The following is a 25694-nucleotide window of genomic DNA, read 5'->3' as shown; positions in this document are numbered from 1 at the left end:
GTCTGTCTTAAAGAGGCCGAAAAGCGTAGAAGGGGCTGTATAAAAGGTTAGAAGGGAGGAGAAGGAACTGGAAGGGCAAACATTTTTCCGCGCTTCTTCGAGAGCTAATAACCTCTGCATATTTGATGGGATTCCATTCTTGTAGCGAGAGAGATCGTTCCCCAACGAAAACGTTGCTCGCTTCGACGTTACCACGGGAAAGGAAAATCTAATTTCTTTCGCTAACACGATACAATTTTGATCTCGCGCCGCAATCTGAAAGCTTTCATGTCCCCGAGGCGGGTAAATCTTGTATCCTCTATGCGTTTTCACCTTACAAATCCACCCTCTGCTTCTTCTACTTTTCCTACCTTCCCTTTTCATCTCTCTTACCAGTGTATATATTAAATTGACCAACGTTTCGTAGCCGGTTTTGTTTGCCTCGCTCGCGAGTATCGATCCTACGGAGGAAGCATCGAGGGAGAACCGGCAGGCACCGTTTTGTTTCGTCGAATGACGGATAATATCCTTCCTTTTCGTCTCTCTCGCGGAAAACTCGGCTCAGCTAGCCCCGAAAAAGGGTGGAAAGACAGGGGAGGATGAGAGGATCCTTCTCCGGAGACCTTTCGTCGATTTTCTTCTGTCTTACGGTTTATTAACTCTCGGTCGATTAGTCGACCCCGTGATATCCTCCGTTCGATGGCTCCTTCGAGATTTACGCTCGAATTATTCTTCCTCCACCACGATCACCGACGTCCACTGTTTATTATTGGAATCATTGGGCAGATGGGAGTCGTGTTTCTTCTTAAAGGGAGATTAATTTTGGATCGTTCATCTTGGTTAATGATACGTCCAAGTTTATTTCTGATATTAGGCTATTGGATATCAAATAAAAATGACTACATGTACGTTTCATCGACATCTTTATTAAAACATGAATTTTCTAAAATGATGATAAATAACAGAGTTAAGTTTGAAGTAACAAGGCTACGCCAGCCAGGGTCCATTTGGCCGGTTTGTCTTTGGTCTTCAAATTGAACGTCCACACGTAAGTGGGTCCTCGAGTTCTCGTCTTGTACACAGGACACTCGTACATGTTCCTGAGATCCTGTTTGTCCTGGGTGATCGCACGTACGTTGATCACAGGCATCGGAGGGAATAATTCCTTGGGTTTCGAGTCGACTATGATGCCTGTCTGCACGTCCCATCGCGCTCCTTCCATGAAGATCCCATGAATGTACGCTCCGTCCCTCGGTGCTGCACTAATATTTAAAAAAATATCAAATAAACGAATCGATCGAAGATTCAGGTGTAATTCACGTACGTGAATTCCTCTTTGTTCTTCTTCGTCACGTCGCATTGCAAGCACATTTTGTCCAAAGGCAACTCTTGTCTTCTGGCTGTCGATTGCATGATCGCCGTCAGCAAAGACTGCGGATTGAAGAATCCAGCCAGCCATACCGAAGGTGGCAACTGAAACAATCATTTTAAAACGTTCCTTCGTCGAATCAGCGGTTCGACGGAGTAGAATCTTACAACAAAGTCCGTTGACCAGGTTTCCAGCTCTCTGATTCGCAAGAGGAGATCGACGAACCAAGCGGCGAGACCCAATAAAGAGGGATAAGCTCTTTTCGCCCAGACCGGCGGTACTTGGTCGAGAAATAACGCGTTCTCCAAGTCCTCCATATCCGAGGTGATGGTCAGTTCACCCTTCAGACCTAAATCCAGTTCGCGAAGCGATCGTTTCATTTCGCTGGTCAAGTGGTTCATTCGTTCGCACTCCTGAAACGCCACTATCACATACGGTGTTCTTTCCTCCACTTTGCCCATTATTTCGGACATATTGAACTCCTCCGGAAGTTTCTCCATTATTTCGTCAAGTGTTTGTTTCACCTTCGAACAGACACCGATGAACCGATACCAGTTCAACGGGAATAATAGAGAACGAATCGAGGGGTACCTTGTCTTCCCTCGTTACTGTTTGCCCGCCGGAACTACCCGCGTCTCGGGGCTGCATCTCGAACACCGTTTTGAATAGGTTCTCCGCGGTCATTGTCAGAAAACCTATTTCAGCGTTCGGGTGCAAACCGTACAAATAGGGCGACTCTGGGGGCATCGCTTCGTCGATGTACGAATGGTAGCCGGCTAGGTCTGTGTTAGGCGGTGCTGGGAATCCTGGAAAATATTTAAAACTCGAGGAATTATTATTAAAATTTGTTATTTCTGTTTTACCTGGCGCTAGTTGCAACTCTCCATCGACCAAATCAGGTTGCATTAACTCCTCCAGATAGGAGACACAGAGTCTCCTATCCCAGTCGTCAGTGATGTGTCCTCCGTACATAATTTCTCCAAATAGATACCTTTGCATAATAGGTTCATTTAAAATCGTTCGTGAAAAGTGCATATTAAAATCGTCAACACGAACCTCAAGTCCTCCCAGGGTACCTTGGAAGTGGCTTCCAAATAATTGTACAACACGCTCACGCTAATATGTAGGTCCCCCACGTTAAAGGGGTAGATTTTATTCCAGCCCTGTGGACCGAATTTCCTGCGTTCAGCGACCACCGCGTGAAAGTAACACAAAGAAAATAGAATCGCCTTGAATTCGGCTTCTTTGCTGCACATCTCCAGTGTCTCTTGAGTGAAATTGTCTAAGGCTTTGTGTAAGTTCGCTTGCATCCCTGTGGGTGGTTCGTTTGTGATCTTGATGGATGATTCCAAGATACCCTAATTCATACATTTTCAATTTCACATAATTTCTTAAAACGATATTCAAAGAGGAGAATGAGAAGTTACTTGAGGTATGATGTGTCCTGCTGGAGTGCTAGCTGGTTCAGCACTCATAAAGACTCTGTAATCTTCATGAGAACCTTCTGCGGCTATTTCTAACTTCTTCTCCAACAGTGGCAACCATTTCTTCACCAAATGGATGTTCTGCAAAACCACCCAGTGGCCGTTCTTAGCCGCCACGTCCATAGCCTGCTCGGCGACCGTTTCCTGACCCTGACCAAGGGACACGTTGTGGAAGTTCTGATTGTCCAACGTGTAACCCAAACGACGACCCAAGTCCTCCACGTCCTGTTGAAACGTGGATCGGTCGAGTTTATGGGGACACGGATGTCTGGCTCGGTGTTACCTTCAGAGGATTCACGCCTGGAGAGAGGATGAAGAAGATGGGTGTGGTAGGGCTGGTTTCCTCGAACGATTTAGCGAACTCGACGGTACGGCCCTCGATGTATCTGGGGCCCAGTTTCTCCTCGATAAACGCGGCGATCGCGTACGTCATTCTGTCAGGACGAAGTGCCCTGAGCATGCAGAGCCGCTGAATGGTCGTTTTGTTTTTCCACTCCTGCGGGAATTTCTCTCGCTCCGGGCACTCGCATTCCACCAGCTTCTTCCATCTCTTCACCGAACTCTCTATGTCTCTGTCCAGATTACTGCGCAAAGATGGACAATTTTTTGTTTTCGTAACCTCGATTTCGTAGACTCAGTCAGAGACACGCGTACCGAAATTCCTCCCTGCTGGCCAGGCTCCTTATTCCGCCCCAGCTGGTGTTGGTAAGAAAATCCACGGGGGATGTGACGTGAGGCGTGACTGGGAATCGCAGAAGGAAGTCGAGCTCGCTGGATGTCACCTCGTTTCTCGCCAACAGTATCTGAAACGCCATTTGCGACGCGAAAATCAGTTTGTCGCACTCGAACAGACCCCTGGTCGTGTACATGAACACGGAATAAGTGATGCACTCGATCAGATTCTTCACTCTCCCGGACACGTCTGCCGCGGGATCGGCCTTCGAGATGGCTTTTTGAAACACCACGCTGAAAGCTTTCAGAGAGAATTGATAGATCGGATTGATGGTGTTCAGATCGTTCAGGATGAAGTAGAGTAAAGAGGCCCTGGTAGCGGCTGGTCGATATAATTCTCGCGCAGCGTCGATTTCTCCGCTGGTTCCACGCGCTTCCGTCACTTTGCATTCGATCTCCGCCGCGGTTCTCTTCGTCGTCTCGAGATTTTCCACCAAGGAGGTGTCCCCTAAGACGTTGCTACCCGCTGATGACAATCTACGACGATAAGATCGTTGGATTATCAAATTAGAAAAATATCATCGGCACGAGGGATATGATTAGACCTTGATAAAAGCGAATCTTCCAAACTGTTCAGGATAATCTTGAAGTCATTCTGTTGCCTGGTTAGTTCAGCCTTCAGCTCCTCGAGATCCGGTCGCTCGGCTTTCACTACCTCGGCGAGTAATTGATCCTCGAGTCCGTCCCTCGTTACCGTGAAATTAATTAGAGTAGTTTGAGCCTGCATCTCCGGCTTGTAATGGGGATTAGCCAGCTTCGTGTGCAATAATAATCTGAACAGCGGATTGTATTCAACCTCCTTGTCACCGATCTTAATCGCGCGACCCTTCTTAATCAAGTTTCTGCCTAACAGAGGATCAAGCACCGGATCTACCGTTTCACCGATATTCTCTACGAGGACCGTTGAACCGGTAGCTAGGGACTGTTCGATCACGTCCAAGTAACCCTTTTGCCCTAATCTAATGACGCGTAGCTCCTCCCCGTACTTCTGCTTGATCCATTTGATTCCTTGAAGCTGAAAGAAAAATGACGAGATTTCGGGTCGCACGGTTCGCTAACGAAATAGAAGCGTACCTGAGGGTCGATCATCAGGGGCCAACGATCCGAGTTGGTGAGAATGGTGGCGTTCTCCGTGGACATTCTATCGTTTGGCAGTCCCTCGTTGTTCCACTTGGCTATTTGAGTGTCGTCGGTTAACAGGGACAAAGGGTCCAACCCTTCCGTGATCGGAATCGTTGGTTCGACGCTTCGCAGAAACGGTAGCCACTGTTTGTGCAACAGATCCTGACGGAATTGTTTGGTGAAGCATCCAACGTAGGAGATGAACGCTGTTACCAGTAACACGTCACCGGGTAACGTGGACGCTTGTTGCATGAAGCTGGAAATTCAATTATTTCATTTATCGTAATTTCTTTCGTCGTAATTGAACTCACTTAGCCACAGAGTCCGCCCATCGTATATTTTCCGAAGCCAAACCACCGACAAGCCTGTTGGCAAGTGCGATCGTCGCGTTGGTCGCATCCGCTTCCTGTTGACACTTGAGCTTCTCCGACGTCGCTTGTTCGAAATCCGCCGTCAGCTTCGCCAATTGTTCCTCCAACGACTGTTCGAAAAACAAGTAGTTAATTTAAATTAAATGAAAATCGTGTTTCTCTGTCGTTTACGTACGACAACTTTGCGTTTGATCACGCCCAGCTTCTCCTGAGCGGCGGCCAGCTCTGCGTTCGCCTGCGCCAACGCTTTACGCTTCGGCTCCACGTCGCAAAACACCTCGTAGAATTTGATTATGTTGATCACCCAAGCGCAGAGACCCGCCGCCGCCGCGGATTTCGATCGGACGAATTCTGGCTCGAATTCAGAGTCCTTCAGATACGGTTGGATCGCTTTGATCACTTCCGGATGAATATTCTCCTTGTCGTAATTGATCAGAGCGTCCAAGAACGTGTCTACTTTGGCCATCGTGATCTATAAATCGAAAACGGTGGTGCATCGTCGAATTTGACACTGTTCCGCGTGTACCTTGGCAGCTTTCCAACTTCTGTCCTTGGGTATTTTACCAGAAGGAGCCAGAAGGACCATCACCGCAGCGGTCACGTTTGTCACAGCTCCAGGAGGCGAACCGAACGACTTCAGTTCGGTGAGATTCGCCTTGTTCAGTGTATTCAGTGCTTCTTGGGCCGCCAGTAAAGCCGGCTCTGCTTTCATCAAGTCCACCTCGCAATCCTTTTGTTTTTTCAATACCTCCTCCGCTATTATGGCCACCTTGGACTCCTCCTCGTCCGCTGAATGAAACAAACAGCGTTTAACATCATTTATATGTTTTATTCTGTCGCAACACTTACCTATAGCCTTCTCTTTCTGAACCTTATCCGTTTCCACGCCGACGATCGTGATCAAAGCATCGGCAGCATCGTTCTTCTGCTGCAATTCCACCTCCTGCACCGCCAGTTTCTCCTTTAGTTTGTCCACCTGCACAGCCGTCGAACGAAGTTTCTCCAGACCGTTCTCCAATCTGCAAACCCTACCTCGAAGCTCGCTAGCCTTCGTTTTCAACAGTCTGCTGTACAAGCTGATCTGCTCGAGAAACGACTTAGGCGTCGTGTAGTTGTAACGACGTTCACTAGCTAAATAATGTCTGCTGGCCGTGTTCACGCTCGTATGAGCATGGGCCATGAATTTCGCCGCCGATTCCCTGGATCGAAGGTATCCCGATACTTATCCCGTCACGTCTATCCAGACCGGTCGTGCATGTCGCGATCGATACCTGTAACTTTCCGGAAGTTGGTCCAACTCCTGCAGGAACCTCTTCGATACAGACATCAAAGCTTCTTGCGGCCATTCGTGAAACCAGTTGATCGCCGTGCAATTTATTATCGCCGGGAATTTCCTCGAGCGCACCCTTAAAGTCGAGCCGACCGGGGAGAAACAGAGAACTATACGAAGCTGTCTGCGCACCCGGTCGATGAAGAACTTCCAACAGTTCTCGCGGGTGTCCAGCATGCCTGCACCTTTCACCTCGTTCCGTACTCCTACGGGAAGTTTCGATATTGTATAATACATAATTGTAGGATTACGTCCGAGGCTCGATTTGACAACCTGCAATTATGTTTTCCATCTCGTCCTCGGCGAACAGGTCTGGAACCTCGCCGGAAGCTAGCATGTCGTTGATGAGCACGAGGAACTGCTCGTTCGCCACCTGCGCGTCGGTCATCAAGAACACTAGGCCCAGGTTCTTCAATCCAGACTTGGTGTACAACACCGCGAGCTCAAGTTTCAGATCAACGATTCCGTAACCCTTCTTCAATTGGATTTGGAACACCTCCAATGAACTTATGAAAGCCGCTAGCCGAGATAAGCTCTGCTTGCCGGATCCTCCTACGCCAACCAGTAACGCACTTCCTCTCGGCGATTCCAAGATTCTGTTTATGCGACACACGTGCATCATCGCGTCCTCGAACAACACCAAATTCATGGCGGCTACTAGATCGTTGTAGCTGACCATCGCCTCGGATAGCAGTCTGTGAAGCGTGGACCAATCTTTCACCGCCATGTACTTTGGTTCGCCAACTCCACCTGATATTTTCAAAGATGTTTTAAAGATTTTTGAATCTTACGAGGTACGCTATATTTACCAGCAAAGTGACAGAAAATATTTGGTTTCTCTAAAACAGCACCCTCGTCCACTTCCTCCACGTTCTTCTTCAAGATATCCAACTGCAGTTTAGAGAAACTTTCTATGTCCTTCTCATCGGTAAGTTTGTCCCCGTAAACGCGATGGGTTTCGTGAAGCCACAGTCTGATCAGGTCTATGGAGGACTGTAGGCACTCGTTGCCGCTGAATAGTAATCCTTGGAAACAGTTGGACAAGTCACGGAGATTGAAGATGTAGTGGAACTTGACTGCTGTTGGGAGGAACATCTGGGCACATCGATGGTGTAATTGAATCGATGCTTGGACGATGTTGTTGCATAGATCGATAACGGAGCTTGGAAATCTATTAAAATAAAAATTGAGTAACGATTCGAAAATCCTTCTAATAAAGATCTAACCTGTGCTCGATGTTTGCCAGGTGCTGAGATAAAATCGAAGCATAGATCGTGGTCAGAGATTCGGTATTGGGAAAACTAACAGCGAACACTGAGAAGTGTCTCTGCAATCTTGGATTGATCGTGAAAGAACCCGCCGTAGGGTTCATACAGCTGACGTATTGACAATTGTGGATGTCCTTCAACGTCAACTTCGTCCTGTCGTACCAGTGACCATAGTCCAAATGCTGACGAATCAGAGTATGAGGCTGGACCGTTCCATAGCCATCAACTTCAGGCATGTTCATGTCGTCGATGAAGTACACCAAGGTTTTGTTTCCCGGTGGTCCATAATTCCTGCCGGCTTTCTTCTCCAGAGATTTCTCCAGGATCTTCTGCAACATCTCCGAAGAAGTGTAGAAATTGAAGGGTACGTTGGAGACCGCGTAGTTCTCTGATAAGTGGAGTAGTTTCTCAGCGACCAGCACCGTCTTCCCACAACCAGCTGTGCCGACCAGCATCACCGGATGTCTCTCGGCCATCAGAAGATCCAGGAAATACTTGATCCTGATCGACTCCGCGGTGTAGACCAAAACCGCTTGCAAAGGCATTTCGGGGTCCAGTTCGAATTTAGGAAGACGTTGAGTCCACGGGACGAAGCTCTTCGTCTCAGCATCGATATAGTAATCGAAGACCGTACCTTGAGAGGGGAATCTGATTTGCTTGAACTCGTTGACCCACCATTTACTGAACTCCACTCGATAATCTATCATCTGATCCTGGAACATCGATGAACCGAAGGACCATACAGCCGCGAACACAAAGTAGAGCTCGTAGTGTTCCTTCAGGAAGTCGGTACCGGTGAGTTCTGGTTTTAAGAGACAATGAAGAAGATGACAGAGCATCTCCACGTGCGCCATGTCGGCTATAGGTGTGATCTTTTTAAATCTCGTCCTCAAGGTATCCAGACAAGGAGGAATGTACTTGTCGAATAACATGACCAAATTGGATTTCTCGATGGGGGATGTTCTTTTCTCTACCCAGCTGGTGACGTAAGGATTCCAGCCTAAATCCTGAGGATTGATGTACAAGATACCAGCACGGGATACCGTGGCTGGGGTGGCGGTCCTCAGGTTCGAGATTTCGAACAGCAGCCTCATCACTGGTGTCAAAGCTATCCTTTCGTTACTGGCTAAGGTCAGCACTTTGTTGTCGTCCATGACAGTGTTCAAGGACTCGATCCACATGGGATCGATGTCGCCATCCAGGACGATCCATTTTGGGTTTTCACCACCCAAATTCGCCTGCTCTCTCATGATCACAGAGAAGAGACCGTCTTTCCATTCCCTCGTCGCTGGGTTGATTATTCCGAACAGTTCGTCGTTGGTCACAGCTTTCGGATTCAGATCGTTGTACACAGGCTTCCTCTTCATGTTCTGATAGGTTCTGAATAGAGTCTTCCAGACTTGGGTCTTACCCGAGCCTGCAATACCCACGATGAAGACGGAGTGTCTTACTTCCAGTAGTTCCTCAAGTTGGACCACCTTCAAGATGAACCCGTCCTCCGGTTGAAGCAATAGATCAGCAGCCGCTTGTTTCACCATTTTCTCGAACTCGACGTCCCGTTTCCTGGGGACGTCCAACGCGGGGAACAAGTCGGCTATCAGACCCATGAAGACCGGCAGGTCGTCGGAGATAACTTTGGGTATATTGAAGTCGCGAAGGGCTCTCATCAGCACTTGTTCTTCCGGTCTGCCTGGGTCTCCTCGCTTTAGACTTCCGGCGACCACCAGGACGGACTTTATCGCGCGTAATCCCCAGTCGTAATGGTCCTGCTTCGATAACAGCTCCTTACATAGGGTGTACAGGGTGATGAACTTCCTGGCCAGGATTCTAGCGTCCTGAAATCCTTCTGCCACCAACATGATCTCGCAGATCAGCTCGAAATCAGGGACGACCATTGCGCAGGGTCGAAATAAGGCCTTCAGGTTCTCTGGTAACTCGGTACGGCCTGCGTAGCCAGGGTTCATGGTGATGAATATACCAACGGTTGGCTCCAGACCGATCACTTCTCCCATGAAATTAAACTTTTCTTTCTTATCTCTGATGGCGTCCTGGATCGATTTCACTTGTACTGCCACCACCGATAACACTTCAACGGTGATTCGATTAAATTCGTCGAAACAACCCCATGCGCCGGTCTGCGCCAGGCCTTTGTATATGTTGCCGCAAGACTTGTAATCCATTTGCTCGGAACAGTTGAACACGTATACCATTATGCCGAGAGCTCTGCCTAAATCTTTCGTCGTCTCGGTCTTCCCCGTCCCAGCTGGGCCGGCTGGTCCGCCGCCCATGATTAAATGCAGGGACTGGGTCAGTGTTATGTAACACCTGTCCGTCAGTGGTGTTATTACTAACCTAAATCGAGAGACAAATTAGAAGGGTAAATTGGAAGATGCAGATGGTAGTTAAACGGATCTAAAGAGTTATAGGAAGAATGTTAGTAAGAGCACCTAGGTGTGTTGCCCAGATATTCGTGCGAATATTTGAACTGGGCGTCACAAATATTAGCAAAGCAATCCTTTTCTTTCTCGTCCCATCGATGGCGTAGTTGGCTCTGCCATTGGAAGGCCTGGGATGATTCCACCTTCGATTGCACCAACTTGGCGACCACGTCTCTTGAGTGCACGTCGATCGTGCAGATCGTCATCACCTTCTGTCTCTCCTGTTTCGTCAACTCACCGATCAGCAACGCGATCAGTATACTCAGCTGAGAAATTTGTTTCTTCAGATAGTCCTTCAACGAATTATCGTAGCCCTCTTCCAATCGGGAGAACGCGATGTTCACCTCGGTGGTCCACCAGATTTGCGTGCCACAAAGGGAGACCTGAGCGGGGTAATCGAACAACCATTGCTCCCGAGCTTTTTCCTCGTACGTCACCACCGCCTCGCTAAAGTAATGTCGAATGGTGACTCTCATGACTCGTTGCAGTCGGTTCAACCACACCTCCACCGCTCCCTCGCAGTTCATCTCGCAGTTGGCGAATTCGACGTATTCGCCGTCCTTGGCGAACATACCTTGACGTAAAAGAAGAAACGATCTCTCGAAGCGAATCGGTAAATCGTATCGCGGTCCGATTTTATTCCTCGACGTAGCTTACATACCCGATACGAGTTTCGGCGAGCTAGCTGCCGCGTCATCGAATTTCAATCGGGCCATGGAGTCGAACAATTTCGTCAGATGCTTGGCGACCACCTCTGGCTGATTTCCATTCGACAGAATATCCAGCAGATCGCTCGACGAAACGAAGTAGAAACGTGGAAACGCGAGACGCTTCGTTTCCAGATACTCTGCCAGAGCTTTCTCGCAGAGAACGAGCTCCTTTTGTAACACGTCCAGAGCGGATACGAGACCCTCTTTGTTCGTCGCCTCCACAACGTTCAACGTCCTCGCCAGCTCCTCCGTCATACGCTTGAACTCCTTGTCGATCCGGTCGAATCGTTCCGCGTCCACGGGCAATTGCCTCCGTATGTCCTCCGACGAGGTGAAGATACTCTCGAGGTGCATCCAGGTTCGTTGAACCTCGAACCAAATCGTGGTCACCTGGTCGGCGATGCTCAGTTTCTTCTGCCAGCTGGACACCTCCTCCAAGAAGTGGGCGATGAACTTCGAAGTGATGAGATTTTGCAGCTGCACCTAAGGAAAGGTAGCCTAATCGCGTTACCTTCGAGGTGTCCATTTTATACGAAATGCTACCTGATTCTCTTCCAGAGTCTCGATCAGCTCCTCGCTGGCTCTGATCAAAGTTGCGCCGGTTCTGGCGTGGACTTCCTTTTCGAACTCCATCTTCGACCACGTGGCATTCAGTTCCCTCATGTACTTTTCCATCGACATTTCCTTCACAGCCTTGTCCACGATGTTCTTCACTTCCTCCTCGCATTCGTGGAGATTCAATTCCAACAGGTCTGCCAACGTTGTCGACTCGTCCATGACGAATCTTACCTAATCGCATGTGTCTCTGCTGATCGTCATCTCGATACGATGATCAGTTTATTCAAAGAAAGAAGGTGAAGAAGTGATAGGTGTTTATAAAAGAAACGTGTTTAATGTAGAAAGTTCAATTTATTGAATGAATTATTATTTACAGTGAAGGTGTACAAAAATATTGAAAAATTGTGCTGCATGCTACTAATTCAGGGGTCACCAAACTTTTTGGGAAACGGGTCGGATTGAAATTTTTAAAAACATGAGGGCCGGACGAAAAGTATTCTTATTGAAATCTTATTAGAACGTTAATTTATATTGCACGTGTAAACAGATATAGTTTGTATTGGAATTTATAATGGAAAATATTAAAATTAATCATAAAATTAATATTTCTTATATAAAATATTTATAAATAAAAGTCGAGGGCCGTAATTTGGTGACCGCTGTAATTGACTCTTCGGTGCTTAGAATTTTTATAAATTACAAAAGGTGCGCGTATGTACAGTGGACTTACGGTCATTTCTGGAGTCATGTCGCCCAGTTTCTGTAACACCGATAGCGTATATACAGCGGTGCAACTAACTCTCTAAGATCTTGGTGAATACACATTTTAATTCGCAAAATTTCACCTAACTCTGATTCTCGCTATTCGTAAGAAAAATTGTTACAAAAACACAGACACGATCTTTTAGGGAAAAAAGGGACACCGATATTCGTTTCGTATACTTAGTCATCGATCTTTGAACCCTGAGGATACCTTAGTGCTGTTCATCAATTGTCTCCAATGTCTTTCTCGAATGGCGGGGTTCTGGAGTTCAGCCACAGCCCTCAGGGACGTCAGCATATTTTTCACGGTTGCCTCCAGCGATACGTAAGTGTCCCACGATCTCATTTCTTTGTCCAGTGCTAATTATTCCAATGCATACATCAATAACACTTCCACTTATTTCATTTGAAACGTTAATTATCGATCACCAACCTCGTATCTCTTTGGCAAACTTCTTACACTCGATGTCCATGTTCTCCACGTCGATTTTTCTCCAGGGTGTCGTTTTCCACCCCTCTATACTGCTCCTAACGATGTTCACGTAGTCCCATAGCTGCTTAAGCATCCTCAGCTCCCTCCTACATTGTTTCAGTACTTTGAACTCTGGTACCGTCACTTCGAACAGTGACGCAGACTCTTGTATATCCTTCATCTGACGTTCCAGCATCAGTATCTCTTTGTGTCCTTCGTCTAATAACTCGTAAGGATTCTCGCAGTCGTACTTGAAGAAACTGTACCGACGAAAGGCTTCGCGATAGAGAGTTATGGTTGTGTCGAACGCGGAGATTCGTCCTCGTATTCTGGATACCTCGCCTGTCATTATTTCCTTCGTTAATTTTTCAAAGATTCAGGATCATTTTATTTATGTACCTGCTTGTAATGGAGCCACCTGCTGTTTGACCATCAGGGCTAGTTTCTTCGTGTTTGACCATTGCTCTGGTAGTTCCTGAAGCAATACGTTCACTTCCTCTGGAATGTCTTGATCGTAGAACTTCAACAGTTCTATCGTTTCTTCTAAGGGTTGAAACATTTCGTTGGTGATTGGTTGCCTTTCTTTCACTTGCAGTAGGTATCCCATCACGCTGACGAGACCAGCGTAATCGCCTGGTTGTATGGGTTGTAAGAGACCCTCGTCTGCTCGCCTGTCCAGAAACTACCATTTAATTCTACCTTCGCGAAGGTGTATTAAATTTCATAATGTTGACGTCAGAAACATTTCTAGTAGATTACTTTATCAGAGAAAACGCGATAGAAGGGTGCTGCAATAAAAAAAGAAAGACACCTTATAAAGGATCCCAAATCGGAGAGACTACTGGTAACACGATCGACCAGATGTCTTTTGAACATGCTCGACCATTTGCAGACCATGTTCAGCACCGACTGTCTAAAGGGTCTCAGGTCTACCCTGAACCAGCCACAAAACACTTTCGACGCTTCCATTTCCTCGATCTCGAGATAGAGGCCCTCGTAAAGGTCGATTTGTTCGCGGAATTGCTCCATTTTCGGCGGTGACCGTCCCGGTCCCTTGGGATCCTGCACGGCCACCATCTCCATTTCCTCCATCGTCAATTGTCGGCTGTACTCGAGGAACTGTTGCATCACCATGTCCCTATCGTCTAACCAGAGATAGGCGTATCCTGATAAAATGAAATAAGGAAACCATAGTCCAGACACGATCATCTGATAACAATAAAACTGGAACGTTTCAAAGATTCATCTTTCAGATCACCTTCGAAATTGCTACAAAATTCAGTCGCTTCTTCGATCGCATTCCCCACGTTATTCATGATATCATTCTTCATTCCTTTAATGTCAGCATCGTCCTCCAGTTCTTCCGCGTATCCTGTGGAATTCTTTTTGATCCTCGGCACCAGGGCAGCCATGCCGATGATGTCGTTCAGGAGAGCTAGAATCAATTGATCCAGCCCATCTGGATCGTCCGGTTCCAGGGATGGTATGTAATAAAGATCCGGCTCTCTGAGTTCCAACTTCGCCTCCAATAACGGCTCCGTGTTTCCGTTTGGGTCCATATTCTCCACCAGGTATCCTAAGCCGAAGAGAAAGAAAGGTTGTCGGTGGGTTAGGAAGTTGGAAAAGGTTCAATCGGGGGAAAACATGGAAACCATTCACCTAACGAACACCCTACTGCCCTTCGAAGTGATTCCATTGCAATACCATCAACGTAAGCCACGTATCTTTGCCAGGGCTCTTCCATTTCGTCGGAAACTTGGAAGAGCATCTTGTTCTCCTCCAGTAACGAGTGAATCTGTCCAGCTGCTCTCTCGACCTCGGCGTAGCGTCTCGATACTTTCTCCGGTCGTTCGTCGAACGATAATAAAGCATCCTTACGACGATCCCTCCTCTCGATCAGAGGCGTCTTCGTCCAGGGTTCCAGGATGTCTTTGATCCTCTCCACGTTTGTCTGGGCGGATTTCATCCGCTTCCAGAGACCCTCCACCAGCCCGCCCAGCTCCTCGATGTACTCCAAAACACCGTCAGACTTCCAGCATAGTTCTTTCTCGCCTCGAAACACCAGCGAATCGATCCTGGTTATCTCCTTCTCGATCAGCTGGAACTCGACCCGCCTGGTCGTCTTGCATATGTTGTTGTACGAGTCCACCGTGCCACCCAACAGGGTGCGGAATTTCCTGAACGTCTCCGCGTTCTCGGACACCTAGATGAGTACAGTAGTAGATGTAGAAAATAAGCATTTTATTTTAATGAAATATCCTTTCAATACCCTTTCAACCTCTCGACTTGTCGCTCTCTCGATGACTCGCAAAACTCTGGGCCCCTAGGCCGAAAAACTTTCCCCCTAGGACCACCCTCACTCGCACACGCCGCACCCCGTTTCGCCCCTCTCCGCGCCGTCACGCACCTACACCACACAGGTGTGCAGGGTGCCTTCGAGAGTCAAATATAAAATTGTCTCCCAACCTTTATCGCTTCCTCAGGGATATCCGACCGCGACATCTGCTTCAGATAGTTCACCTCCTTCAGAACACCCAACAGCTCGGGATCGAAGTTTAATAGCAACGTGGAATCCTTCTCCCGCGAGAGGATATTGCGATTCAGACCAATAGCCACGGTGCTGGGTACAATCCGCGCCCATTCCGCGAACAGATCGTCCTCTTTATCACTGAAAATCTTGATCAACCTCTCGTATCGCTGCTGTATGTTCCGGCCTTCCTCGCTGTTCGCTATACTGAAACCACGAAGAGCAGACAGTAATATAGGCACGTTTGCTAATTCCGGATCTATGTCACTCACGGGTGTTGAATAGACCTGAAGGATTGAATGGGCAGATCGATGCGTTGCCGCAGCATGCTCGTGAATGTCAAAGCCGCGGCCAGAGGAGGAAGATTAATCAGAGCGCCTCTGGTACCGCGGTTAAACAACACCTCCACCACCGTCAGCTCGACGTTCAACAGCTCCAGGATCTTCGAATAACGATTCACGAATTGTTTGCTGATCGCTGGTCTGTCCAGTACCGATCCAGCGATATTTATCAACTGAAATATCAATCTTCTGTATAAATAGCATCGTGATTTGTCTTTGAAAATACCTTGAAGACACTTTCGAGATTTCCACAGTCGTCGAAAGCTTGACAGAGGATGGCTGCTAGTTTGTTATCGAGATCGGTAGTGGACTCGTTGAATTTGGCGCAATCGACGGCGAAAGATTCGTCGTCCGGTTCGAGGGCATCGTTAGCTCTCACGGTGAACGAGAGGAACAGGTGCTGAAACTCTTTGTAGACGTTCACGATCCTACTGCTCAGGGATCTTCCGAGAATCCCACCGATTTCTATCTTCTCCAACTTGGAGAACTCCATGACGGTATGGAACAGCCACTCGATATCGCCGAGTCGCTTTAAAAAGGCGTCCAGACGCCGGAAAATCGCGCTGGGATTGAAGGTCCACGGTGGAGCGTCGGGTTTCATCGCTGGCATGTCTTTGTTCAATTCGAACTGACGTTTGAATTCTTCTAGAATTCCTTGGCGAGCAAAGAAGAAAGGGTTAGATGAAGAATTTCGAGAGATTTTAAAATAAATCTCACCTTTCGATATCTGAACCCGCTGCAATGCTTCGTCCACGTCGCTTTGAAAGATAGACGATGGATCGAGGAATCGACGAGCTTCCTGGATCAACAGGTTGCAAATCTGTCGAAGCATGATTATCACCTTGGAAGAGCTCTGATAGTAGCTGGATCTCGACCAGGCTAATCCCACCGAGTGTATCAGCGTGGCCATTAACGGCTTAGTCTCGGAGAAGTCAACCTCTTCGACAGCCTTGAAACACTTTGCCAACGGCGAAAGATACAGGGATATCTCTTTCGCCTCCGCCATCGAGGAGACGACGTTTTCGAAGAGGGTACGGAAACAAGGGTAGTACGCGCTATCGGTTCTCTCCAGAATGCTGGCCATTTTCTTCACGCGATCCTCGTGCAACTGATCGTAAATATACCTAAAGAAATAATTTTCTCTCCGAATCTTCTGTACGAATTATTTCAACGAGAAATGATTTCCAATTATTGATCGACGTCTACGAAATCTCTGCAACTTTGACGTGAAGTCAAATCACCTGGACAGCACCCTTTGACTGACTATGGGGGGGTTATGACAGATCTACCTTAAATTCGCTAATCTCGTGGACCAATACTCCAGCTCGACGTCCGGCGTCGGATTTTGGCCGTTCTCGAAAGCGGCGCTTGATTCTTGAGTGACAACGTCGTTCACCAAGTAGGCCCACTTTATCACGACACCCTCGATGGCGCTCTTCAAATACAGATCGACGGCTTCCGGCCCTTCCGCCCGGACTAATTTCTCCACTTCCGTCACCTTCTCCATCCCAGCTGGCATTGGCAGAACCGTCCTTCCGTTCACCTGTCCCTTTACCTGTGTTTAATGAATTGATACTTGAATATCGTAAAAGTTTCACGAATCTTAGAAATTTGTACTTGGTACAAAGTTCCTCTCAGGGAATGAACGTGTTTGCAAATGTCCTGGATCGCGACGATTGGTAGATCCTTATGATTCTCCGATTTACTCAACAGAGGTGCGAATACGTTGTCTACCAATGTAGCTAATTGATCTACGACTCTCGGTGATAAATCTCCTAGAATCAGCATCGAGGAACACGCTTCTTTCTCCTTCGCTAAGGGAGCCTGTTTCACTTTCACCGCATAAATTCCTGAATACATTGATTAATTAGTGATTATAGAGAAATATTTTCTTTTATACTAACCTTTGGTTCTCTGACAGGGGATGGGGAAGGAAGAGGACGCCACCAATTGCGCGTTCGGTGTCAGGACGACGAAGAGCGCCGCTGGAAGAGGATTATCCAGGAAATCCAGCACGGCGTTCCTGTATTCCTCGGTGAGTAACAATCTTCCCCATTTCTCTGGCTTCAGTTTCAGCGACTTTTGCACGAAAGTACCGATGTATTCCAGCCGGAAGTCCGTCGGTCCGTCCGGAGTGGCCATTTCTACGTCAACGCGAGAAACTCGGTATTAATCATTTCTTGCAAAGTGGTCGCGTTACTCCTTTCGTAAACACGTTTGAAATTATGATGACTAACATAGAAAGAAGGGTGATTTGATACTAAAAATCTTAGTGCAAGCAGGTCAAGAGACCAGGCACCGACTGAAGCCAAGAAAACGACTGGGTTTCTGGCATTGGCCGATCGTGTCTTTGAGCCTGCTCGTTGCCCTATTGTCACGGGACGCACGGAATATCCAGGAACTGACGTTGCACGCGATCCCGTCTTCCATGTACTGACAGGTACCATTTTACTCTTCCATAGTTGCTGAAGAACAGTATCAGTTCGGCTTTCGCGTCGACGCCGCTCTCTTCTCCTCGCTATTTTTCATTCTCAGACAAATCAATTAGTGCGTTTTTCCATCGCAATTTCTTCGAGGAATCGGTGAAACAACTAACGCGTAAGTGAAATTCCCCGTACCGTTTCTACCAATTGCAATCTATCGAATTGGAAATTCGTTTCTTCACGGTGTTCGATCGAGAACAATGAAAGCGAAGGTTTATCGGTCCATCAGGCTCGATGAACGAAATCGTGGATTGTGTTCGCGTCCGGCAGAATGCACCAGGGAGGAAAACGTTGTCGTTTGATCCGTTCAACGGGGACAAAGTTAGCTGCGATCGGATCCGATCGATCGACCGTAAAAACGTGGAAATTGCGCTGACGTAAAAATAGGAAGGTTGCCGCAGCTGTTTGCCCTTGGACTTCAGCCAGATCGAAATGGCCCTATTTCTCTGTCGTTAAAGCATCTATTTTCCTAATAGAGAAGAATACAGTACCGATAATGGCGTCACGGGAAAATCAATAGGGATCGTGAAACCGCTTAAAATTTCCACCGAACATGCCATTTTTTCGTTTCAATTTCTAGGGTTAAGACGCGTTGTTCGATCGTTGATCAGCTTATCGGTAGAATAGGCCGATCGTTGTTGGAATTACAGCCCTTTGTGATACCTCACAATACACGTGAACCCACGTAAGAATTTGAAAAATAAAAGCCAGCCGCTCTCGCGAACATCTGCCAGCCCCGGGGCGGCGTTACTTTCTGTTAGGTAATTTCGAAGAGCCATAGCCGATCAAACGTCGGAATTAATTTCTCCCGTCAGATTAGCTGTCTGGCATTTCCCGAAAGGCACGAGATTTTCCGGTGTTCCGAGCACACGCGTTTTTCGAGCGACGTGCACACGAATGGACGACGAGATCTCTTCAGAGAAACGGCTCGTGCGCGTTAAGCACAAAGGGAACGGTCGCGCTTTTCATTTCGCGGCGGCTCGCCCTTCGTCGAATTAGCAGGGAAAAAAGAGAAAAAGGTACCGGGACCCTCCTGCCGAATTGCATTCACCGCGGCGAATTTCGTTCTCGTCGGATACTCGTCGCGTAAATTGGATCGAGGCGTAGCTGGGAATTTTGTCGATCTGTTTTTCCCTATCGCGAAGATCAACGCGTTTGCCAGAAACGAGGCTGCGTTAAAAAAAAAAATTGCAACGTCCACTTACCTTTCTCCTAGCTGGGTTGCAAGAATTGAGATGGAGCTCCTTCCTTTTCGGTTATTTCAATTTTATTTGATAGCTTAAAGTTACAAGCGAAGGTAGATTACAAGTACCGATTTCTATCGAGGCCCGGAGCCGTTGTAGCAAAGTCTTAATAATAAAAGAACTGAACTGATTGGTAGCAGTAGGGATACTCATAAAGAAAAAAGGTGGCATGAAACTTGATTTGTCGATTCTGATAAATTACATTTACTCGAGTTGTCGACATTTTCGCAATATACCGACCCCGAATAAATTGTTCAGTCGGAATTGAGAAACGATAAATTTGGATGTTGGAAGTTGAAGAATAATTTCATATTGATTTCATTTAGTTAACCGATAACATGGCTGAAGAAGCTCAATTATTCTTTCCTCATTATTCTCATCATTAACCGATTCGTTTGGTGGAACACGACAGAGAATTAACAGTCTTCTCAATCAATTCGTGCTTTGATCGGTAGAATACTACCCCTTCCATTAATTCCGCTGCATCATCAATCACTCTTGCTTAGAGCTTCTGTCCCTAAATTGAAATCGTCGAGTGGCAAGGCGAGAAGAGAAAAAGAGAAGAAAAGATGAAGGAGAAGGGAGAACGCGCCTCCGAGCGTCGCCCAAACAATTTGCACCGGGCGTGGGTAATGATTTCGGACGTTATCTACCCCTGGGCGAAATTTGTCCCGGTTCCCTCCATTCGTCATCCGCCCCGCGACTTCCTTTATCGCGACAAACGGACCGTGCGGATGATCATGGCCCACAACGGATCATCCAACGGGAGAGTGAACCGGAAGCGGCGGAGGTCTCACTCGAGGCGGTTTCGCCCTTTTTCCTCGACGCTGACGCGCGGGAAAATTGATGATCGCGAACGAGTCCCGCGGCTATTTCTCGTTGTCGAGCTTTCCAACCTTCGAACAACGCGATTTCTTATTTAGCCAGCTTTTGAACTCGCTGTCATTTTTCACGCATGCCCCCGCAATTTCCCGTTCGACGAACCAACCGCCGATCCATCCCCTGAAAACTCTTGCCTCCCTTCGTTCCTCCTTCGATCCTCGTCTGGGCGGAACAGAAAAACAGACCTAGGGGGTAACTGAAACGATTACAAAACGTGGATGGAAGCCATCCGGTAAACTTTCCATCGACTTTCGTGTAGGATATTTGAAAGAACACGACGAGGTTCCTCGTGAAATTGATAGTACCGACTCCGTTACTCATTCGTCATTCTTATCTGAATCCAAAGTCTGTTCATTCTTTGCATCGAGATAGATCCATCGATATCCATCTCTTTCAGAAAGTCCCTTCGAGCCTATCAAACCGATGCTTTCGTGAAAATTTGTCGCCGAAGCTTCGAAAGTATATCAGTAAAAATTAAGCCCGAGAACTTTATAGACTCACCCTGTAAATAAAGACAGAGAAAGTACTGTTTCGTCCTTTGCTGGATGAAGTTATTTTCGCGTAATCCGGGAAGATGGCCGTTTCAAAGAACGGGCCGGGAACAAATAAAAAAGTTGAACAGTCTGGGTGAACCGGAGCCGTAATCGAGTGCCGGGAAAAGAACTCTCGCGAGAAGCTGTCTCGCGAAACGCATCTGGCGAATCTGGTGACGGTGGAAAGTTTGTCGGGAAAAGGGGAGGCTTAAAGCCGGCTCGTGAACAGGGGTGGTAAGATGTCACTCGGCGAGCATGTACGCGCATATATGCCAGCCTGACGGACGATATTATGATAATCCGGTCGGCGTATATTGACACTCCACTTGGAATGCGTCGAGGGAGTCCGTTAATAAGACGACGGCTTCGAGAATACCCTGCGAGGGAGAACGTGAGAGAGAACATGTGCTCGAAACGAGAGAATCCCTTTCTTTCGCCTCTTCCGCGATCGCTAAGTCGCTGATTTCGGGACTAATCCTGACACCGATACCCTCCGGAGGGGGGATAATTGCTCGCCTTTGTTGAAGTCATCTCTGCGGAATTCTTCAGATAATTTCTGACCAACCGGTTCCAAGTAACAGCGGGAAGAGGGGTAGAATTAGTCGGTATCCGATCTTGTATTCCGTACCTTCAACCGATTTCGAGTTTAATTAAACTGCGACTGGTTCAGCGAGTGCCTCGGAGCGTGAATCGTACGCAATTTCCGGCCAACGGCGGTGGCAAAGGTGTCAGGTACGCGGGGATGATTAAAATAATAAATTGCGGTGCTCGTTTTAGGGAGGAATTAGCGTTGCATCGGTCGCGCGATCCCGCAACGGTCGACCGTTTCTAGCACCGCAAAGGACGATACTCTGAATTATAAATGTCTCGGAGGGCGTTGCCTTTTCCCTAGACCTAAGGAAATTCACGTGAAACGGGGGGATGGAGATTTTAGCGGGGCTACGTCCCTGGCCAGCAGCCAATTCGATCTCACGGTCCGCCTCGTTTTCGGAATTGTACTATTAGATTTACGGAAAACGTCTCGGATCTCTGTGTGCTTAGATTTGTAGAAGGCATTCGGCGAATGGTATCTCGATTTTCTTGCTTATTATGATTTTTACTATTTCTTGTATCGGTATTCCAAAAGTTTGACTTTTCGAAATACGTCTACGATCATCGAGCAACAAGCAACCACGTTGTATGCGCGTCTGAAAACACAAAGCGAAACCGGGGAGAATTTAGTGTCACATAGCGCCCTATAATTTCCCGGTCCTATTCGAGACGCGTCGCGCGATGTTCCAGCTTTGTAAAGCGGCCGTTGAACGCGTGCTGCATCCTCGCTCGTTTTATGAGTTTAATTTGGAACGCAGACGAGCGTCACGCGGGACAGCGGGATCCTCGTTTCCAAGGGAAATTCGCTGGGAAATTTAGGACGGTACCATCGGAGACCGAGAACCCGCCGCGACGACTACGCGAATTTGGCAACAGCTGCGGTCTCTCTCGGAAAACACGGTTAAATTAGGTTGCTACCTCTCCTAAATCCGCTCGATGCATCGTAATTAAACCCGGTTGTTACTTTTCCACGACATTGCAAGGGCGTACGAAACGAAATTCACCGGGGAGGGAAAGAGCGAGACGACGTTTGAACGCGTTCGAATCAGCCGGGCGAACAGAAACGCGTTTGCATGACCGTCGGAGTGATTCATAACCGACGACTATCTTTCGAGCGACGACTTTTCTCCTACTTCTAATCTCTTTCATGATTTACGAGCAAGATATTCCAGTAGTTTCGAACTTTCCCGGGGACGGATATAACGTCGTTCGGAATTGCTGATATTAACCGCGACCGCAATGCACCAGGTAATTTTTGCCAAGTAACCGAGAGATTAGTATCGTTGAAGACCTATCTGATGGGGAAAGAACGTAGATTAACGAGTACGATGGAGATTGCAGTAGAAGAACCGATTATTCCTTTTGCATATTTTCTCTGTCTGACCAAACTTGGTTTTTTCTACTGGCACAATGTAATCCACCTATTATATCCTTTATCGAAGATACTATTCATTAATTCTTCTGTTGTTATTAATAGTCAATTTTTTAATGATATACATATATGTACGTATATTTCCATTTTCTCGGAGTTGGTTAATTCCACGCACGTAGGACAGAACCAGCCCGCTAGATCGCCGCTGGCCTTCATTCGTGGAATAATTTTTATCCCCTTAATGGAGTTAATGTTCGTCCGAGAGCTCGGAGCGATCCCCGGGGAGCTATGCTTTCCCTAAATCGACGATTCCGTGTACGCGATTAACGAAAAAGGAGAACAACATGAGCCATGCACGATCGATCGATCCGAGGACCGTGAAAAGTTGCTCCAAGTATTTCTTTTTCTCGGTTACGCTACCCATCGAGTTCGTCGAAAAGTTTCTTCGAGTATTTTCGCGCGATTCAACGACGCGTTTCTTGGGTGTGGTTCGAAAAATCCTGGTCGACATGGTTTTCGCGAGAACGGGGTAGGAATACACAAAGCAATGGGCTCCCGGCTAGCAACGTTCCGTCGCTCGCTAATTTCCGGCGTCTCTACCGAGCCACGAAAAAGATCATTAAAGTTCGCGTTACCATCTGGTTGCCGCGTGCTTCCCGTGAAAGCGGACGAATAAGAATAGAACGGAGAAAAAGACGAGGCGGAGACGTTCTCAGGGTTGAACTTAATCCCTGGGGGCCAGAGAAATTTCTCTCTTCTCGAGCAGCCAGCCAGCCAGCCAGCCACTTTCCCTGGAAATGCCCTTGGCGAACGTCTGGGAAATTCTCCCAAGTTAAGCTGCAGCAAGCTCTCCATTTTCGCCTACTCCACTCCCTCTCAACAGGTTACCTGAGTTTCTACTACGCAACTGCATCCCTTCCACCCCCCCGTTGCTCTTCTTTCTCACCCCTTTTACACGACGACCGGCATTTCGTCGACTCGAACCGAGGGGGATTCACGCTAGACGAAAAGCCGTAGCCACCCTTCTTTCTCTCGGCTATCTCCTAGGCTTCGCTGCATCAAGAGCCGTCCTCCTCGTCTTAACGTGCCGACAGTTTCAGCTGCACAACGCGAATCGTTGCCAACGGAAACTCTAAACATCTCTTTCTCTCTCTTGGATTTCAGACTAAAGGGAGATTGGCGTGGAACAAAACCCGCTGGAAGGAGGAATTAATAGTGGATGAAAGAAAGTTTTAAGCTTCCCTTTTCGACATTTTCGACCTTTCGTCAGTAAAAATTGTGCTAATTTAATAGATTCGTGTAGAAAAAGGGTTGGAAAGCGGGATCAAAAACTTCAATGCATTTGTATGGGAACTTTTTTTTTCAAGAGATACCACTTTACTCTGTCGAGAAAGAATGGAACGATAATTGAAGCACGGCTTTGTTTTAGCCCCTCGTGGCATTAAAGGGCCAGAGATTTAGCCCTTGGGAGAGTCGCGCGTCTTTTTCACCTTTCTTTCGCTTTCTCTAGCGCAAACAACGCGATGTTTATCTTCTAGACAATCTAGAAGCAAGTACTAGTTACACAATTTGAAGCTTGTTTTCCTTTCGATAGAACCTACCTATTTTTCTTTCCGCCTCGTTCTCCTCCGTTTCCTCGGCCTCCTGCGAGGAGGATCGAGAGGGTAGCATCGCTTGAAGCAGCTTCTCGAATTCTTCGAGCTTGTCACCGCTGGTATTCTGCTGATTCGGCAGAGAGGCGATGATTTCCTCGCGCGTTCCCGATTTTTCGGAACCGCGGATGCTCCCCAAACTACCCTCAGAATCTGACATCTTTCTTTCTTTCTCCTCCGAATGCCTGCAAAAGTTTTTAATTAAATTGAAATTAGAAATACGTTCGAAATCCCACAATTTTCACTCCGTTTACGCCTCCTCGTCAGAGGCAGGCAGCCGGAAATCGGGGAAGAAAGTTGGCTAAAGACGTCACGTGCCGGATGTTAGCGCAGCAGACGCGTAAAATTGAGCCATCCGCATTCATATTCGCGTTGCTTTACGAGCGAGACACTCCACCCACGCGTTCAATATTCGCATGTATTATTCGACGCTGGTATGCGCGATTTCCTAATACCCCTAGCGACGTGAAGAAAAGCTGAAACTTTCGATCTGCTGACGTCGAATCGTTCCCTTTTTTCTTTCCTACGAATTTCTCTCACCGTCCCGCCGTGTCTACCCTCGTGTTCCGAGCTTCTTTCGGGAAACACTTTGCCTACGACGTCCTCTTATCGCGTGTCACACCGGCTCCTCGTCATCCGAGGACGTTAAAGGAGAAACACGTCGGGACGCGTAGTCTGTCTACTCGGCATCGAAGAGATTCCAGCCTGATGGAAGTTTGCAGTTCGACGACCGATAGTATTCGACGGTTCCAGCCTCCGAGGGGCGTCACTTTCAAATACAGACAGATACGTGTCTCTGCTGGGAAAGCTCTGGGGAAAATTCGAAATGGAAAGTTCATACGGATTGTTTGTTTTTATTTCTGTCGCATCTAGACGCTTTCGTCTATGTACTTTTACTTTGTGGACATTTCTGACTGACGTGAATTGAATTTAACACATTGTTGGCCGGCAATTTTACGTAGAATCTATCTCATCTCACTGGCTAGTATTTTGTAATTGAGTTTGAAAGTGAAACAATCTAAATTTAATGTGTAGGATGAACTTCCCGCGTATTTCTACCTGTGCCGGTTACGCCGACTCTTTCCCCCCTCTCCCCCGTTTGTCGAAGGGGAATATACATAAATATTATGGCTCAGCGGCAGCGGACACAGTACACGTACGCGTGCTTGAAGACTAATTATAATAAAGAGCGAACGACTGTTAGAAAACGTGTACCTGTGTTTCAATCGCCGCCTACACGCCTCCGATTACCCAAATTCTTCCACAAATGAATTTAAATAAAACTTGGACATGCAGTTTATAGGTATATTATATATTTTAGAATTTTTTTTTTGTGATAAACTGTATAGTAATCATATCACTATAATATATTTCAAAATCACTCAAATAATTAGAACAAATTGAGAAATTTTTCTCCGTCACGATTGAAATTTTTGTAATAAAAATGCGATAAGAACCTAAATTTCAAAGAAAA

At 47.2% G+C, this 25694-nt stretch overlaps 1 protein-coding gene and 1 long non-coding RNA gene across 2 annotated transcripts in view; one reads left to right on the top strand and one right to left on the bottom strand.

Annotated features, from left to right (window-relative positions):
• The window catches only part of LOC117604043 (uncharacterized), an 81774-nt gene that overhangs the window by 52175 nt on the left and 3905 nt on the right, over positions 1-25694 (top strand). The window contains exons 4-5 of the long non-coding RNA XR_013063020.1: positions 17385-17498; positions 17746-25523. This is a non-coding gene — a long non-coding RNA (uncharacterized LOC117604043). The remainder of the gene's footprint in view (positions 1-17384; positions 17499-17745; positions 25524-25694) is intronic.
• Positions 893-24269, bottom strand: Dhc93AB (Dynein heavy chain at 93AB). The gene is made up of 36 exons (XM_076690916.1): positions 24170-24269; positions 17368-17607; positions 17081-17313; positions 16753-17018; positions 15690-16587; positions 15395-15636; positions 15062-15329; positions 14255-14798; positions 13854-14171; positions 13407-13761; positions 12995-13266; positions 12557-12937; positions 12335-12483; positions 12092-12121; positions 11347-11592; positions 10755-11286; positions 10103-10667; positions 7614-10007; positions 7197-7558; positions 6661-7137; positions 6329-6593; positions 5907-6256; positions 5584-5846; positions 5233-5529; positions 4998-5167; positions 4639-4942; positions 4110-4579; positions 3487-4041; positions 3116-3416; positions 2776-3057; positions 2405-2706; positions 2212-2339; positions 1940-2154; positions 1516-1872; positions 1304-1452; positions 893-1241 (listed from the first exon to the last, which is right to left on the bottom strand). Exons 1-36 carry the CDS (start codon positions 24237-24239, stop codon positions 947-949), a joined length of 13545 nt encoding a protein of 4514 aa, XP_076547031.1. The 5' UTR covers positions 24240-24269; the 3' UTR covers positions 893-946.

This window comes from Osmia lignaria, chromosome 11, assembly GCF_051020975.1.
Source record: "Osmia lignaria lignaria isolate PbOS001 chromosome 11, iyOsmLign1, whole genome shotgun sequence".
NCBI lineage: Eukaryota > Metazoa > Arthropoda > Insecta > Hymenoptera > Megachilidae > Osmia > Osmia lignaria.
The sequence above is the reverse complement of the archived record's forward strand: the minus strand, read 5'-3'. Positions and strand labels throughout refer to the sequence as shown.